This window comes from Tachyglossus aculeatus, chromosome 18 (genome assembly GCF_015852505.1).
Source record: "Tachyglossus aculeatus isolate mTacAcu1 chromosome 18, mTacAcu1.pri, whole genome shotgun sequence".
NCBI classification, from domain to species: domain Eukaryota; kingdom Metazoa; phylum Chordata; class Mammalia; order Monotremata; family Tachyglossidae; genus Tachyglossus; species Tachyglossus aculeatus.
In genome coordinates, this window is record NC_052083.1 from 24996437 (window position 1) to 25013557 (window position 17121).

A 17121-nucleotide genomic window follows, 5' to 3' on the forward strand; every position below is an offset into this window, starting at 1 on the left:
ATGAATATTAAACACTTGGGGAAGTACAGTACAGAGAGACGGTAGACACATTTTCTGCCCAAAAGGAGCATACAGTCTTATAGACTTATTTTGGCGAGGTTGGCACACAAAGAAAGACTGAATACATAAATACCCTAAAATATTAGAACTGTAGGACAAGGTTAAACACAAAAATGACACAAGAACGATACAGTAGAAGGAGCATTTTGGGCCCCTTGCCATTCAGGTGGGATTTTTCTAGAGTCTTGGGAGGGATCGCAAAAGCCACAGCTGCAGCCTGCCCACTGTTCTGTTGTTTATGGAGGCTTATTCTGCTGCAGTGTGAATCTTCTACTCTGGCTAAATAGCAGGAGAGACGACAGAGCGGTGGGATAATAGTAATAATAATAAAAAATAATGGCACTTGTTAAGTGTTTACTATGTGCCAAACACTGTTCTAAGCACTGAGGGAGATACAAGGTGTAGGAACCACGTGGGGCTCACAGTCTTAATCCCCATTTTAAAGATGAGGTAACTGAGGCACAGAAAAGTTAAGTGACTTGCCCAAAGTCCCATAGCTGACACGTGATGGAGCCAGAATTAGAACCCATGACCTCTGACTCCCAAGCCCGGGCTCTTTCCACTGAGCCACGCTGCTTCTTAGTAGCAGTGGACATGGCAGTGTGAGAGTCCCAGGCATCATACTCATTTGAAATTATTTTAGGATCAGATCATTATTTTGTACCCAATTGCTAAAGGCAAGTAAGGATTACAAGTATTTTGTGGCTCAGTGGAAAGAGCCCGGGCTTTGGAGTCAGAGGTCACGGGTTCAAATCCCGGCTCTGCCAATTGTCAGCTGTGTGACTTTGGGCATGTCACTTCACTTCTCTGTGCCTCAGTTACCTCATCTGTAAAATGGGGATTAAGACTGTGAACCCCCTGTGGGACATCTTGACCACCTTGTAACCTCCCCAGCGCTTAGAACAGTACTTTGCACTTAGAAAGCGCTTAATAAATGCCATTATTATTATTATTATAATGGGGAAGAAATGATCCGACTGCCCTCTACTGCGTTCAGTGCTTAATAATAATAAAAGCGCTAATTGGATAAGCAGTTACTATGTGCTATGCATTGTGCCAAGTCCTGGGGTAACTGCAATACAAACAGTTTTGGACAGAACCTGTAACATCTGGAGCTCAAAGCCTAAAGGGGAGGAAGACCAGGTGTTTATTCCCCTCTTTAATGATGAGGAAACTGAGGCACTGAGAAGTTAAGTGACTTACCCAATAGGCAAGTGCTGGGGCCGGGAATAGAACTCAGGATTCCTGATCCCCAGATCATTGCTGTAGCCGCTTGGCCACAACACTTTCCTATTCGCAACTGTCAATCGCTGTTCTTAAAGCGTAGAGATGTGTGTTTGTGTATGTGTGTTTAAGATCGACACCAAATCGCAGACTGCATTTCACTCTTTTCTGGGTCATTGGTCAAAAAGGCCAAAGGAAATAGAAGACTTCCTCTTTTTTAAACCAGAGATGTAGGAAGCTTAGTGTGAGCTAATAAAAGTTCTAAATATTTATGTCTCCATGTCTGTCATTAAAATATCTCTCCTTGTGGGCTCTGGGTTACAATTGATCCTAGAGAAAACCCCATGATAAATGATATTAGAGGGCAAATCTGTAATTGAGTTCATTCATTAACAGTGTAGAAATAAGGGAATAGCCAGCTGGATAAAGACACAAATCCTTTCCAAGAGAAGAGTGTTTTCGGCAGTGATTAATTTATTAGACTTCCCTATCAACAGAGTATTGGAATTCTTGGCATATAGCTATCTAGCAAAAGAGATATGTTTGTTGCACATTTTTTCCTCTTTATTATTTTGGAATTCATCTTGAGAACTAGTCCTGGGAAAAGATGGAGTGAACATTTGATTCATAGAATTAATAAAGGAGGAGAATCCATGCTGGGTTTCAGCACTGGCCTTTTTAGTCATGGGAGACCAATGCTACCATCAGACCTTTTAGGGACTCTGTAATTCCCACTTGTGTACTCATTCCCGGTGTTTATTAGTACAGCGCTCTGCGCACAGAGCGGTGGTATTTGTTGAGCGCTTACTGTGTGAGGACCACTGTACTAAACATTGAGGAAGAATTCCCAGGTGGGAATTAGACATGGTCTCTAGCCCTAAAGGGACTCGCAATCTAAGAAAATGAGGCACAATCTAAGAAAATAAGCAAGGAGGGCAGGGGAAATGTTTTAAGGACATGGCAGAACAAAGCCTCGGAAGCAGCCCACGTGGCTCAGTGGAAAGAGCCCGGGCTTTGGAGTCAGAGGTCATGGGTTCAAATCCCGGCTCTGCCAACTGTCAGCTGTGTGACTTTGGGCAAGTCACTAAACTCCTCTGTGCCTCAGTTACCTCATCTGTAAAATGGGGACTAAAACTGTGAGTCCCCTGTGGGACAACCTGATCACCTTGTAACCTCCCCAGCGCTTAGAACAGTGCTTTAGTAAGCACTTAACAAATATCATCGTTATTATAAACGCTTAGTACAGTGCTCTGCACACAGTAAGCGCTCAATAAATACGACTGAATGAGTGCTGCATCCCAGCTGGAAACTAGGTGTCAGTTGCTGAGGAGAGACGAAGTGGCACACTGCCATTAAGAAGGGTGTTCCATTTCACTTTATTCTAATTTATTGTTGTACAAAGCAGCTACCAAGGGGCTCACCAACAAGGGGCTGTCCAGTTTGGCATGCGGGGTGCAAGGAGCTAAGTTCTAATATTTTTCTCTGTCTTCTTTGAGGGCTGTCCGTCTGCTCAGATCAGTTAATAATTCCCTGTGCATTCAGCCCCGTGGCTCTGTGGCTTTGAATTGGGATGAAATAAAAGCACTTTTGACGGCTACTATCTGACATTTTGTGTCTCTAGGGACTGGAATTCGCAGGATTTACAGCTCACATGTTCACTGGGATTTGCCTGGTTCTGCTGGTCTCCTTCCCTTTCCTCCGGTTCCTTTACTGGGACAAAAAGCTTTACAACAAGGAGCCGAGTGAGATTGTGGGTAAGTTTGATACGGAAGTTTCTGCTCGCTTGTGGGATCTTAGTGCCAAGCAGGAAGGGGATGGCTTCTGGGAGTCCTGGGTGGGAAGCCCACCGTTGGATGGGGGAAGGAAGGGGTGTCTGGCCTTTTTCCGTCGATGTCACGTCACTGCTCATCAGCCTGTGGCCTGATCTGAGCCGTCGCTGGCAGGGCAACTGGGCATGGGCATCCAACAAGTACCCCCCACCTGTCAGCTTGGGGACAGGGGGTGGTGAGGGAGAAATGAGGCTGCTCTCCCCTTGCCCAGCAACTGCTGATAGGGCGAACCTGGGCAGCATGGCCTAGTGGAAAGGGCACCTACCTGGGCGTCGGAGGTCCCGTAGTCTAATCCGAGCTCTTGCCAATTGGTTGCTGTGTGGCTTTGGGCAAATCACATCACTTCTCTGTGCCTCGGTTACCTCGCCTCCTTCCAACTTGTCCCACATGGGACTGGCGGTGTGTCTGACATGATAAACTTGTGCCTATGTGTAGAACAGTGCTAGACACGCAGTAAGTGCCTAATAAATATCATTTAAAAAAAAAAACCCAATTCCAGTTCTCTCAGATGGAATTGTTGACCTTGAGAAGAGCAGGACTGGAAGAGAGTGTGGGATGGGGAGCAGAACAGAAAGCGAAGCATAGTTCAGAGAAGCAGCGTGGCTCTGTGGAAAGAGCCCGGGGTTGGGAGTCAAAGGTCACGGGTTCGGATTCCGGCTCCGCCACTTGTCAGCTGTGTGACTTGGGGTAAGTCACTTCACTTCTCTGAGCCTAAGTTATCTCGTCTGTAAAATGAGGATTAAGACTGTGAGCCCCACGTGGGACAACCTGATTACTTTTTATCCCCCCCAGCACTTAGAACAGTGCCTCGCACATAGTAAGTGCTTAACAAATGCCATCATTATTATCAGATACTGAACTATACTTCACAAATAAGGGAGAATTCAATTGAGTGTCTGTGATTGGAACACCAGGTATTTAGTGCGTAAACGTGCTGTGGTGTCAATATCATACGGTAGTTCAACTATCAAGTTATAATTTAAAAAAAATACCGAAATTCAGTACCAACTTTCCTTCAACTATAGCAAACAAAACCGGCACAAGACAATGGGGCTGGAAAGTGAATTCTCAGGTAATCTGTGTTTGAGAAAAGACTGATGAATGGGGAAGGTCTGTGTAAGGGTCAGTCACTCTAAGAGAGGCCCCAAATTGGATCATGAGACACAACATGGCCTAGTGGGAAGCAGAGTTGCCAGGTGGAAAGAACATGCATCTGGGAGTCAAGAGGATCTGAGTTCAAATTCTGCTTCCGCTACTGATTTGCTGTGTGCTGTTGGGAAAGTCACTTACCTTCTCGGTGCCTCAGTTTCCTAATCTAAGAAACAGGGATTCAAAACCTGTTCTCCCTCCCCGTTAGGCTGTGAGCCCCCTGTGGGACTGGGATTGACTGATGGCTTGTCACCTCAGTGCTTAGTACAGTGCTTGGCACATAGTAGATGATAATAATAATAATGATAGCATTTATTAAGTGCTTACTATGTGCAAAGCACTGTTCTAAGCACTGGGGAGGTTACAGGGTGATCAGGTTGTCCCACGGGGGGGTGCTCACAGTCTTAATCCCCATTTTATAGATGAGCCAACTGAGGCACGGAGAAGTTAAGTGACTTGCCCAAAGTCACATAGCTGACAGTTGGCGGAGCTGAGATTTGAACCCATGACCTCTGACTCCAAAGCCCAGGCTCTTGACGCTGAGCCACGCTGCTTAACAAATCCCATTATCGTTATGATCATAATGATCATGGGTAAATTCGATCTGCTGTGTGACTTTGGTCAAGTCACTTAATTTATCTGTGCCTCAGTTACCTCATCTGTAAAATGGGGATAAAAACTGTGAGCCCCCCGTGGGACAACCTGATCACCTTGGAACCTCCCCAGCGCTTAGAACAGTGCTTTGCACATAATAAGTGCTTAATTAATGCCATTATCATTATCATCATCATCACTGGCTGGGGAGTGTCCCAGTGGTACAGGACACAACTCGCCATTGAGATATATGTAAAGAACAGATCATTTTGTCTGTAGTATTTTGAATTTTTCAGTTTCATTCATTCATTGATTCAATCATATTTATTGAGGGCTTATTTTGTGCAGAGCACTGTACTAAGCACGTGGGAGAGTCCAGAGAAGCAGCATGGCTCAGTGGAAAGAGCCGGGCTATGGAGTCAGAGGTCATGGGTTCAAATGCCGGCTCTGCCAATTGTCAGCTGTGTGGCTTTGGGCAAGTCACTTAACTTGTCTGGGCCTCAGTTACCTCATCTGTAAAATGGGGATGAAGACTGTGAGCCCCCCCAGTGGGACAACCTGATCACCTTGTAACCTCCCCAGCGCTTAGAACAGTGCTTTGTACATAATAAGCGCTTAATTAATGCCATTATTATTATTATTAATAAACAGACACATTCCCTGCCCACAACAAGCTACAGTCTGGAGGCGGGGGAGACAGACATTAATATAAATAAATAAATTCCGGATATGTTGATAAGAACTGTGGGTCTGGAATGGGGGAAGAACAAAGGGAGCAAATCAGGGTGAACCAGAAGGTAGTGAGGGAAGAGGAAAGGGGGGATTTAATCAGGGAAGGCCACTTGGAGGAGATGTGCCTTCAATAAGGCTTCGAATGAGGGGAGAGTAATTGTGGGATTTGAGGAGGGAGGACGAGCCAGGCCGAAGGGAGGATGTGGGCAAGGAGTGGGAGGTGAGAAAAATGAGATTGAGATACAGTGTGAAGCGTGCGGGCTGGGTTGTAGTTGGAAAGCAGCGAGGGGACAAGGTGATGGAGGGCTTTAAAGCCAATTGTGAGGAGTTTCTGACAAGGAAGCAGCTGTGGCTGCCCTCCCCCCGCCCCGCTCCACCCCAAAGAGGTGCGGCCTCTCCTCAAACTGATCCAAGTCTCCATTCCTCATAAATTTCATCCTCGGGGGGCCTGGAGTTGTGAATACAGATGAACCAGTTGGGTTCACATCGGGACCAGCTGGTTGGAGCCATCCTGTAGCCTGTCAAGGAGGGGGTGGCCAAATTAAGGTCCTCTCTTAGGTCTGCTACACTCTTCATCCCTACCCCTCAGCCTCCTGTCCTTGGGGACTCAGGGTAGGTGAGAGGGAGCTGGAATCTGGGAGGTTTAACTGTCCAGCCAGGGATGGGAGCACGCGCCCACACACACAAACACACGCACAAGAGCAGAGACACATGCAGGACAGACCCATGTAGAAGAGAGATGAACACACAAAGACAGACACACACTTACACAAGTCACATGTGAGAACGCTCACATATCAGTCAGTCGGACTATCAGTCAATAAATCAATCAATGGAATTTATGGATTGCTCACTATGTGTGGAGCAATGTACTAAGCCCTCAGGAGACACAATCTCTGCCCTTAAGAAGTTTACGATGTAGTGGGATACTACAATAAATTACAGGGAGGGGAAAGGTAAGTACGTAAATGTTTTGGGGGAGGAGTAAGTACTAAGGTACTTTGGTGCTCTGGACCCAAGTGCATCGGCAGCGCAGAAGGGAAGGAGAGATTAAGATGAGTCAGGGAGGGCTTCCTGGAGGAGATAAGATTTTAATAGGGCTTTGAAGATGCAGAGATTGGTGGTCTGTTGGATACAAAGGGGGAAGGAGTTACTAATAATAGTAATAATACTTATTATTGTGGTATTTTTCATGTGCTTACTCTGCAGTAGATACAAAATGATCAGAGCCCACATGGGTCTCACATCCCAAGTAGAAAGGAACACAAGTATTGAACCCCCATATTGCAGATGAGGGGACGGAGATACCGAGAAGTGAAGTGACTTGCCCATGGTCACAGGTGAGCGGCGGAGCCAGGATTAGAACCCAGTTCCTCTGGCTCCCAGGGCTGTGATCCTTCCACTTGGCCACACTGCTTCCAAGTTCCAGGCAGGAAGGGAGAGTTTGAGCAAGAAGAGAGAGACAGAAAGAAGAGATGGAGGCACGATGAGAAGGTTGGAGCAAACTATGCAGGCTGAGTTGAAGTGAGAGGAGCGAGGTTAGTTAGGATGGGGGGAATTGAATCAATTCCCTTAAAATAGCCTTAAAATCAATGGGGAAGAGTTTCTGTTTGAGGACTTGCACGTCAGGAGCTGGAGTTGAGCGGGTTCTGCAGTGGGTGGGAGACCCTGCTCTGTCACTGTCCCCCAAAGATTTATTGGGGCCCCTGGATTTGTTCTTTCCTGCTTCCTTCTGAAGCTTTTCTTCCAGCTTTGTCATTAGTTGGACAGGGTGCTTGCAGAAGGGGTTTCAGCCTTATTTGCTTTCTTCCCGTGAACAGAAATCCAATCTAATACCTTTTGGTTCAAATTAGATTTCTCTGTCAATTAGATCTCTGACCTACTTTCATTACGGTTCACTCAGAACGGGAGCAGCGAGAGTTTCTCTCAGAAGCTGCCAGTTCTATACTTGAGGTAAAATTGATTTTCTTTAATTTATCTTTCCGATGAAAAGCTTTGTCCTCGTGGAAAGCTTGTTGAAGGTACTAAAATTAGCAATTTGTGGCCATTAGTTTATCTACTTAGGGTTCAGGTTGTAGCTGACAGAGTGAACAGTTGAGTTATTAGCCGGCGAATTGGCAGGTGAAGGGAGTCAATCGGGATAATTCAGACCCGCCACTGCACCCTTAAATTTAGAGATTTTGGCCCAAATGATCTGGATGATTTTCTTTGCCACGGTAAGTAAGTCACAAGGCAGTGTGCTATCATTCTGCAGACAGTGGAGTCTGTTGGTGTCTTTCCCACTGGGGTGAGGACACAGAACCGGCACAGAGGAATTGATTCTAGTGTGAGTGTAGTATGCAGTGCCACTCTTGCCCTCCCTCTTCCATGCCAGTTGTGTTCCCCCTGGGGTTCAGAATGCAACAAGTGAATGGGTGGACGGCTTTTACGGCACATTACCCTCCTCACACAAAGGATTGTTTTATGTGCTGGATGCGTTTACTTCCAAAAGGTTACAGCGGATCCCTGATCCTCTGCTGTTGAGCCATGAGTCTGCAGGTGGTTGCCTTGGTAATAATAATAATAATGATGATGGCATTTATTAAGCGCTTACTATGTGCAAAGCACGGTTCTAAGCACTGGGGAGTTACAAGGTGATCAGGTTGTCCCCCGGGGAGCTCACAGTCTTCATCCTTATTTTACAGATGAGGGAACTGAGGCACAGAGAAGTTAAGTGACTTGCCCAAAGTCACACAGCTGACAATTGGCAGAGCTGGGATTTTCCAACTCCAAAGCCCGGGCTCTTTCCACTGAGCCACGCTGCTTCTTGGTAGCCCCCTGAGGTCTTTGCCACCCATGTTAGCCAGATCTTTTTCAGGATTTCTGCTGGGCCTATCCATCTGGGGGAATGCCTTAGTTGGTTCATCCTCAGAAACTGGCCTAGTGGAAGGGGCACAGAGCTAGGGTTCAGGGCACCTGGGTTCTAATACCAAGATTTGCCTTGCTGCATGGTCTTGGGCAGGTAGCCTAACTTCTTAGTGCCTCAGTTTCTTGTATTTGTAAAATGGGGATGAGACCCCTTTTTCCTTCACGGAGCCCTGTCCATGAGGGGCAAGGGGCTGTGTTTGAGATGCTCATACTGTGTCTGCCGTAGCACTTGGCCCATTGTAAGAACTTAATACATACCACAATTATTATTCGTAATCCAGTCACTTGATTATCTTGCTGGTATTTTTTAGTGGTGATTGTTAAGCATTCATTGTGCGGCAGGCACTGTACTAAGCACCGGGGTAGACATAAGCCGATCAGGTCGGCCACAGCCCACTTCCCACGTGGGGCTCCCAGTTGTCTTCTCCGTTTTATAGATGAGGTAACCGAGGCACAGGGAAGTGAAGTGACTTGCCCAGGGTCGTACAGCGGATAAGTGGCAGAACGGGGATTAGAACCCACGTCCTTCTGACTCCCAGGTGCTCTTTCTACTAAAGCATCAGCAGAGATAATCCTATGGCAGGGAACAAATGGAAACATGCCTCCTCCCGTTCCCAGGAAACATGATGGCTTTTTCCTTTCAGTTCATACTTCGTAGGGAACAGATAGAGAAGTTTTCTTTGTTGGAATGGGACTATTTTCTACGAAACTGGGCTGAATACTTTTGGGTCCCGAGGGATAGTTATGGGTCTTCGGTTTCTGAAAAATCCCCTCTGAATTGAATTTACTTGAATTCCCTGATTAAGGAAGAAGTCCGATTCCGATAGTCACGTGATAGAACTGTTCTCTCCCCTGACCTGGCCCTCAGAGGAGGTGCCTCAGTTTCCACATCTGTAAAATGAGGATTAAATACCTGTTTTTTCTCCCCCTTTCACTGTGAGCCCCATGTGGGACAGGGATTGAATCTGTTTTGATTGTATCTACTCCAGGGCTTAGCTCAGTGCTTGGCACAAATATAGTGTTTAATAAATACCTCAGTTATGATAATAGTGATAATGGAGAGTTTCTACTAGTTTTCTGCCTCCCCTCAGAGATAGCATGTGGTAAAAACGGCAGAACATACAGGAAGAGAGCCTGTTTGAAAGGTAAATCATAGTTGCAGTATATCTTGAATAAATGAATAAATTTCCTTTTAGATCTGTTCTCCAGTTGATAATCAGTTACAGCCTGCCTAGTAAAATGCAGAGCCAAGATGCTGACAATCAGACCGTTCCCCAAGTTTTACCCCAGTCAACACTGCTCCAGTCTAAGAGACCCAATCAGGAGCTCCACGGTGACAATAAATATCGGGACCCGTGCTTTGCTCCGAGGTTCCTCCGGAACAGGATGAGAAGTAGATGAAAACAGATTCCATCAAAAAGTAGCTACGGCCTTAGGCCAGGAAAGTATGAGAATGCAAACAGCGCGATTTAACGAGCCATTTCCATTTCTGATTTCTTTGATTCTGCAAGAACTTGCAATGGATTGTTGAAGCAGCTGCTTTAATCAGCTAAATAGGTGACAGTCTGGTGGCTGATTGGCAATCAGAAGAGCCTTTTAAGATTGGCACAAGTGCATTAACAGTCCCCTGATTTCTGTGGCTCTTCAGGCACTTCAACCTACGTTGTTGTGGGCATTTCAATTGGTTGCTCTATTTGGGGATGTAGAACTTAAGACTGGGTGACCCGCTGCCCTGGACCAGAATTGGACAATTAGTACTCCTTTTAAATCTTAAAATGTTAATACTGATGCTTCATGGCTTGTCTTCCATCCCTCACTACCTCCTGGGAATCCTGTGGAGATGCTGGCTTTGGCACTTCATGTTCTTTTGAACCCTCCTTCTTCCAAAATCAAGGTTGAAGCTCCTAGAGAATCAATCAGACAGTAGTGTTTATTGAGCACTTACTGTATATAGAGAGCAATGTACTGAGTGTTCGGGAGAGTGGAGTGCAAATAGAACCGGCGCAGATGTGAACGCATGTTCATCTTTCCACATTATGAAGAAATCACTACTGCAGTCATATGGTAAAGCTCCTGGGTTTTTTTGGTGTTCTTACAAAAGTTTACAAACTGAAGTAGAGCACAGAGAGACCTGAAAAATTAACACATGTGGCAATGAAGATATTCGGAGGGTACACAAAAATACCACCACCTTTCTTCAAAAGAAAGGTGAGAGAGCTGACTGGGGAAATGAGAGATGTATCTCATTGCTCTTTCTTGTTGGCAGTCACTTCACCTGAGTCCTTTTTTATGGTATTAAGAGCTTGCATATGTGTCAAACACTAGTCTATGCACTGGGGAAGGTAGAAGTTAATTAGGTTGGACACAGTTCCTGTCCCATATAGGCTTCAGAGTATAAGTAGTTGGGAGAAGAGGTCTTTAATCCCCATTTTACAGTTGAGGAAACTGAGGCACAGTACACTGGTAAAGGTTTGTGTTAACCAGGCACTTCCCAAGTTGCACAACAGGTATGATTACTGCAGCATGAAAGTTTCTTTCTTTTTTTCAATAATGATATTTGTTAATAATAATAATGATGATGGCATAGTAAGTGCTTACTATGTGCAAAGCACTGCTCTAAGCGCTGAGGGGGGATACAAGGTGATCAGGTTGTCCCACGTGGGGCTCAGAGTCTTCATCCCCATTTTACAGATGAGGGAACTGAGGCCCAGAGAAGTCAAGTGACTTGCCCAAAGTCACACAGTTGACAATTGGCGGAGCTGGGATTTGAACCCATGACCTCTGACTCCAAAGCCCGTGCTCTTTCCACTGAGCCACGCTGCTTCTCTTAGTAAGTTAAGCACTTACTATGTGCCAGGCAGTGTACTAAGCGCTGGGATAGAAACAAACTAATCAGGTTGGGCACAGTCCATGTCCCAATCGGGGCTCACAGTTTTAATCCCCATTTTTCAGATGAGGTAACTGAGGCATAGAAAAGTTGAGTGACTTGCCCGAAATCACACAGCAGGCTAGTGGCAGAGCCGGAAATAGAACCCAAGTCCTCTGATTCCCAGGCCTAGACCCTACTGCTTCTCAAGTCCAAAGCTGAGAATTGAAAAGTACAATGCCAAGTTGTCGCTACTGAACTGTAAACATTACAGAAACACTGCACACCACCACCTGAATGGGGTTCTTAGCAATTTGACTGTCCTGAAAGTTCAGCAGGATTTTCAGGCTACAACAATCGAGTCACGCCTGACTTTCGCCACGGGAGTAGAACTGGGCCGTGAGATAGGTGCAATCCTATTCTACCTATTCTATGTCATTATGCTTGTGGTTGCAGAGGAAATCTGCACATCCAAAATGCGTTGAGCCACTGGATAGCTCTTTCCTAGCAACGGACTTCGAGCATCTGCAGAAGACCTAGAGACAGTCATCCAGGAGCTGCTGTATCCTGGATTCAGTAATCTTAGAGGCATATGCACAAAATAAAACACAGCGTTGATCATGCATCCCTTTGCAAATTCAGCTCAGCTCCACAGACCATCATTATGCCTAAAGAGGTTCAAGATAACGTCCCTTTCGGTTCCAGCAGCGTCACGTAACAGAGCATTTTCCAGTAAGGCAGAAACCTGAATGATACATGTCTTTTGAGAGATCGATAGATTGTGGAGACAAAAGAATATCAACCATTTTATCAGTCAGTCAGTCAGTCGGTGCAGCCCGGGCTTGGGAGCTAGAGGTCATGGGCTCTAATCCCGGCTCCGCCACTTGTCAGCCGTGTGACTTTGGGCAAGTCACTTCTCTGGGCCTCAGTTACCTCATCTGTAAAATGGGAATGAAGACGGTGAGCCCCACGTGGGACAACCTGATCACCTTGTATCCCCCCAGTGCTTAGAACAGTGCTGGGCACATAGTACGTGCTTAACAAATGCCATCATTACTGTTATTATCATTATTATTTATTGAGTGCTTTCTATGTGCAAAACATCCTACTATGTATTTGGGAGAGTGCAGTGCAACAGTTGATAGATACATTCTCTGTCCACAAGGAACTTACAGTCTAGAAAACCTACAAAATGATAGCGGTGTCCAATCTCCTATATGACGGTGAGCCTTGGGCTTACTACAGAAGAGTCCTTTCATTCATTCAATCGTATTTATTGAGCACTTACTGTGTGCAGAGCACTGTACTAAGCGCTTGGGAAGTACAAGTTGGCAACTCCTGCAGTTCCTGGAGTGAATTCACCGGTGTCACCTTCAAATTGTACTCAACATCAATCAAAAGGGATGAGATAGTAGTAGTAATTGTAGTAGTAGTAGTATTTATTAAGTACTTACTGTGTGCCAAGCACTGTTCTGACTGCTTGGAGAGAATCCAGAGGTGGGAATTAGACACAGTTCCTCTCCCTTGGGGGGCTCATAGTCTAAGAGTCTGAGCAGGGAGAATAGATTGGAGACTGCTATCATGTGGCCCCGAGCACATTCGCAGACAATATGGTAGCAGTGGATTTCTTGGGAGACTACTGAAGCAAACAAATCAGCTTGGCAGGCAGAAATCAAGAGTGGGGTTGCCATCCTTGATTGAACAGAGACTTTGGGGAGATTCAGAACCGCAGCAGCCCTTCAAATGACAAACCCAACAGTGCAGCCAAGGACAACAGTTCATTCAATCATATTTATTGAGCACTTACTGTGTGCAGAGCACCGTACTAAGTGCTTGGGAAGTACAAGTTGGCAACATATAGAGCAGTTCTGTGCTCGCACTGTGGAATGGTGTTTTTGTTGTGCATTGATCTTCCAGTCCCATCCTCAAACGGGGACAGTTTTTCACTGGTAGCAGTGTCAATTTGTGGTGTCTGCTGAGCGCCTACTATTTGCAGAGCACTGTACTAAGTGCCTGGGAGAGTACGATGCAACAGAGATGGCACATGTCCCCATAAGGAGCTTACAGACCAGAGGGAGAAGCAGACATTAAAATAAATTACAGGTAGGAGAAATGGGAGAGGATAGGATATGTACCTAAGTGCAGTGGGGCTGAAGAGGGGATGAAGACTATGTATCATCTTCAGATGCATAGGACCACTCTCTCTTTCAACACAGAGATGATGATGATGCTCCCGTTGTAAAAAAACGACAAGGTTGAGCCCAGTCACGAAGACTTTGGAACCGGGAACCTGCACGATGGAAATGATTAGAATGCAAATGATGAGTGCAGGGCTGCTTGCCCTCCCTCATTCTTGGCAGGCAGAGGGGTAGCTTATTGCAGAGAGGGTGCAGTATTTTATGTACAAAACCCGTTTATGACCCAAGCGATTGCGGCTCAATGCTGATGCTGGGCAGGAGCCCCTTTTACAATGGGTGGTTGCTATGGTCATAATAATAATAATGATAATAAGCGCTTACTACGTGCCAGGCACTGTTCTAAGCACTGGGGTAGATCCAAACTAGACGGGTTGGACACAGTCCCTGCCAATGTAGGGCTCACAGTCTCAATCCCCAGTTTACAGATGAGGTAACCAAGGCACAGAGAAGTGAAGTGACAGGCCCAGCGTCACACAGCAGACAAGTGGTAGAGCCGGGATTATAATAATGGCATTTATTAAGCGCTTACTGTGTGCAAAACACTGTTCTAAGCGCTGGAGCACTGTTCTGTTAGAACCCATGACCTTCTGATTCCCAGGTGTGAGCTCTATCCGCTATGCTGTGCCACTTCTTCACAGCCCACATTAGCATGAGAAGCAGCATGGCTCAGTGGAAAGAGTATATATATATGTATACATATACATACACCTGTATATATACACCTGTATATATGTATGTATGTATGTACGTATTTATTACTCTATTTACTTATTTATTTTATTTGTACATATTTATTCTATTTATTTTATTTCGTTAATATGTTTTGTTTTGTTGTCTGTCTCCCCCTTCTAGACTGTGAGCCCACTGTTGGGTAGGGACCGTCTCTATATGTTGCCAACTTGTACTTCCCAAATGCTTAGTACAGTGCTCTGCACACAGTAAGCGCTCAATAAATGCGATTGAATGAATGAAAGAGCATGGGCTTTGGAGTCAGAGGTCGTGGGTTCAAATCCCGGCTCTGCCAATTGTCAGCTGTGTGGCTTGAGGCAAGTCACTTAACTTCTCTGGGCCTCAGTTACCTCGTCTGTCAAATGGGGATTAAGTCTGCGAGCCCCCCGGGGGACAACCTGATCACCTTGTAACCTCCCCAGCGCTTAGAACAGTGCTTTGCACATAGGAAGCGCTTAATAAATGCCATCATTATTATTAGCTAGCTCTTGTCAGGATTCCCCCGAGCCTGTCCACGTTACAAAATACCCTTGGTGGGCTCTGCGATCAGAAACCAATCAATCAATCAATCAATCAATCAATCGTATTTATTGAGTGCTTACTGCGTGCAGAGCACTGTACTAAGCGCTTGGGAAGTACAAGTCAGCAACACATAGAGACAGTCCCTACCCAACAGTGAGCTCACAGTCTACCTATGACCTAGCCCCAGAAGGGACACCCGGACTTTTGCCTGTTTTACTGTTCTCACCCCAGTGAGCTGTGAGTTCATTCATTCATTCAATCATATTTATTGAGCACTTACTGTGTGCAGAGCACTGTACTGAGCGCTTGGGAAGTTCAAGTTGGCAACATATAGAGACGGTCCCTACCCAACAACGGGCTCACAGTCTTGCGTTGGATTTTTAGACTGTGAGCCCGCTGTTGGGTAGGGAATGTCTCTATATGTTGCCAATTTGTACTTCCCAAGCGCTTAGTACAGTGCTCTGCACATAGTAAGCGCTCAATAAATACAATTGGTGATGATGATGATGATTTTTGCGGAGGGACTGGTTTTGGGCAGGGAATGTTTCTGTTATATTGTTACGTTGTACTCTACCAAATACTCAGTACAGTACTCTGCACACAGTAAGTGCTCATAAATAAGATTGATTGGGCCACAAATATACAGATTTGTACCATTCGTTCCTACATTATATAGGAGGCTGGGTCATTCCAGTTATAATTTTCCTATTCAGAAATGGCAGTAGCGCCTGAGTGGCAGCCGAACTTCTTTGGGTTGGTTGGTTTCTGGGCTTCTCTCTGTACCGCTGTCTTTTCAATTTTGATGCCTGGTATGGAAATGGAGATCTCCAAATCATAGCATTAGAAAGCAGATCTCGTATTTTAGTCTTCGGATCATCTTAGCCACTTTGATACCAGGTTCCAACGATGCTTCGAATCCTGGCAGAGCCTAGCTGTTGTCAGTCCTTTCCAAGTTTCCTTTTCTTAATTGCCACCTGTTGATCCCATTCATATATCTTTGCACCTGTCCTCCCGCCCCTCGTCTCCTTTCCGGTGCTTGGAGATCTCTGTGGCTTCCCCTGTGTAGGTGAGCTCAGCCCATCTCCCTCTCCTCTCTTATTGGAGTCTAATCAGTTTTCCCTTAGTGCCTGTGAGTATTCCAAGTCTCCTTGGGACTTTATCCTTACCGATGTTCTTTTAGGGCTATTTCTAGTTTAATCCTTTTTCTGGTTATGCGCTCCTGCTTCATCTCTCTTTTGTCTCTAGAAGATGAAAACGGAATGAGATGAATCACTGTGTCATTCCCATCGAACATCAGGAATGGGAGGGTGAAGGATGGGGAAAGGGGCAGGGGTCCTAGGGCTTTTGAGCCCTGCCATAAGGAATGGGAGGGAAGAGAGGAGTTCCATCACTTGGGGGAACATAGAGAAGCAGCATGGCTCAATGGAAAGCGCATGGGCTTGGGAGTCAGACGTCATGGGTTCAAATTCCGGCTCCGCCCACTGTCAGCTGTGTGACTTTGGGCAAGTCACTTAACTTCTCTGTGCCTCTGTAAAATGGGGATTAAGACTGTGACCCCCCCGTGGGACAACCTGATCACCTTGTAACCTCCCCAGCGCTTCGAACAGTGCTTTGCACATAGTAAATGCTTAACAAATACCATTATTATTATTACTATTATGGATAGACAAAATAAATCATGGATATGTACAAAAGTCTGTGGGGCTGGGGGTGAGGTGAATATCAAGTTCTTAAGGGTTGCATAGGTGATGCAGAATGGAAAGGGGAGTAGAGAAAATGAAGGAATAGTCAGAGAAGGCCTCTTGGAGGGGGTGTGATTTTAATATGGCTTTGTAGGTGTGGAGTTATTGATAATAATAATAATCATAATGATGGCATTTATTAAGCGCTTACTATGTGCAAAGCACTGTTCTAAGTGCCGGGGAGGCTACAATCAATCAATCAATCATATTTATTGAGCACTTACTATGTGCAGAGCACTGTACTAAGAGCTTGGGAAGTACAAATTGGCAACATATAGAGACAGTCCCTATCCAACATTGGGCTCACAGTCTAAAAGGGGGAGACAGAGAACAAAACCAAACATACTAACAAAATAAAATAAATAGAATAGATATGTACAAGTAAAATAAATAAATAAATAGAGTAATAAATATGTACAAACATATATACATATATACAGGTGCTGTGGGGAAGGGAAAGAGGTAAGACGGGGGGGATGGAGAGGGGGACGAGGGGGAGAGGAAGGAGGGGGCTACAAGGTGATCAGGTTGTCCCACGAGGGGCTCACAGTCTTAATCCCCATTTTACA

General features: G+C 45.6%; 1 protein-coding gene across 1 annotated transcript in view; it reads left to right on the top strand.

The window, feature by feature from the left end:
- OCA2 (OCA2 melanosomal transmembrane protein) overlaps positions 1 to 17121 on the top strand; it is a 207786-nt gene that overhangs the window by 84873 nt on the left and 105792 nt on the right. The window contains exon 15 of the mRNA XM_038760386.1: positions 2906 to 3038. Coding sequence (XP_038616314.1) covers positions 2906 to 3038 — 133 coding nt within the window. The remainder of the gene's footprint in view (positions 1 to 2905; positions 3039 to 17121) is intronic.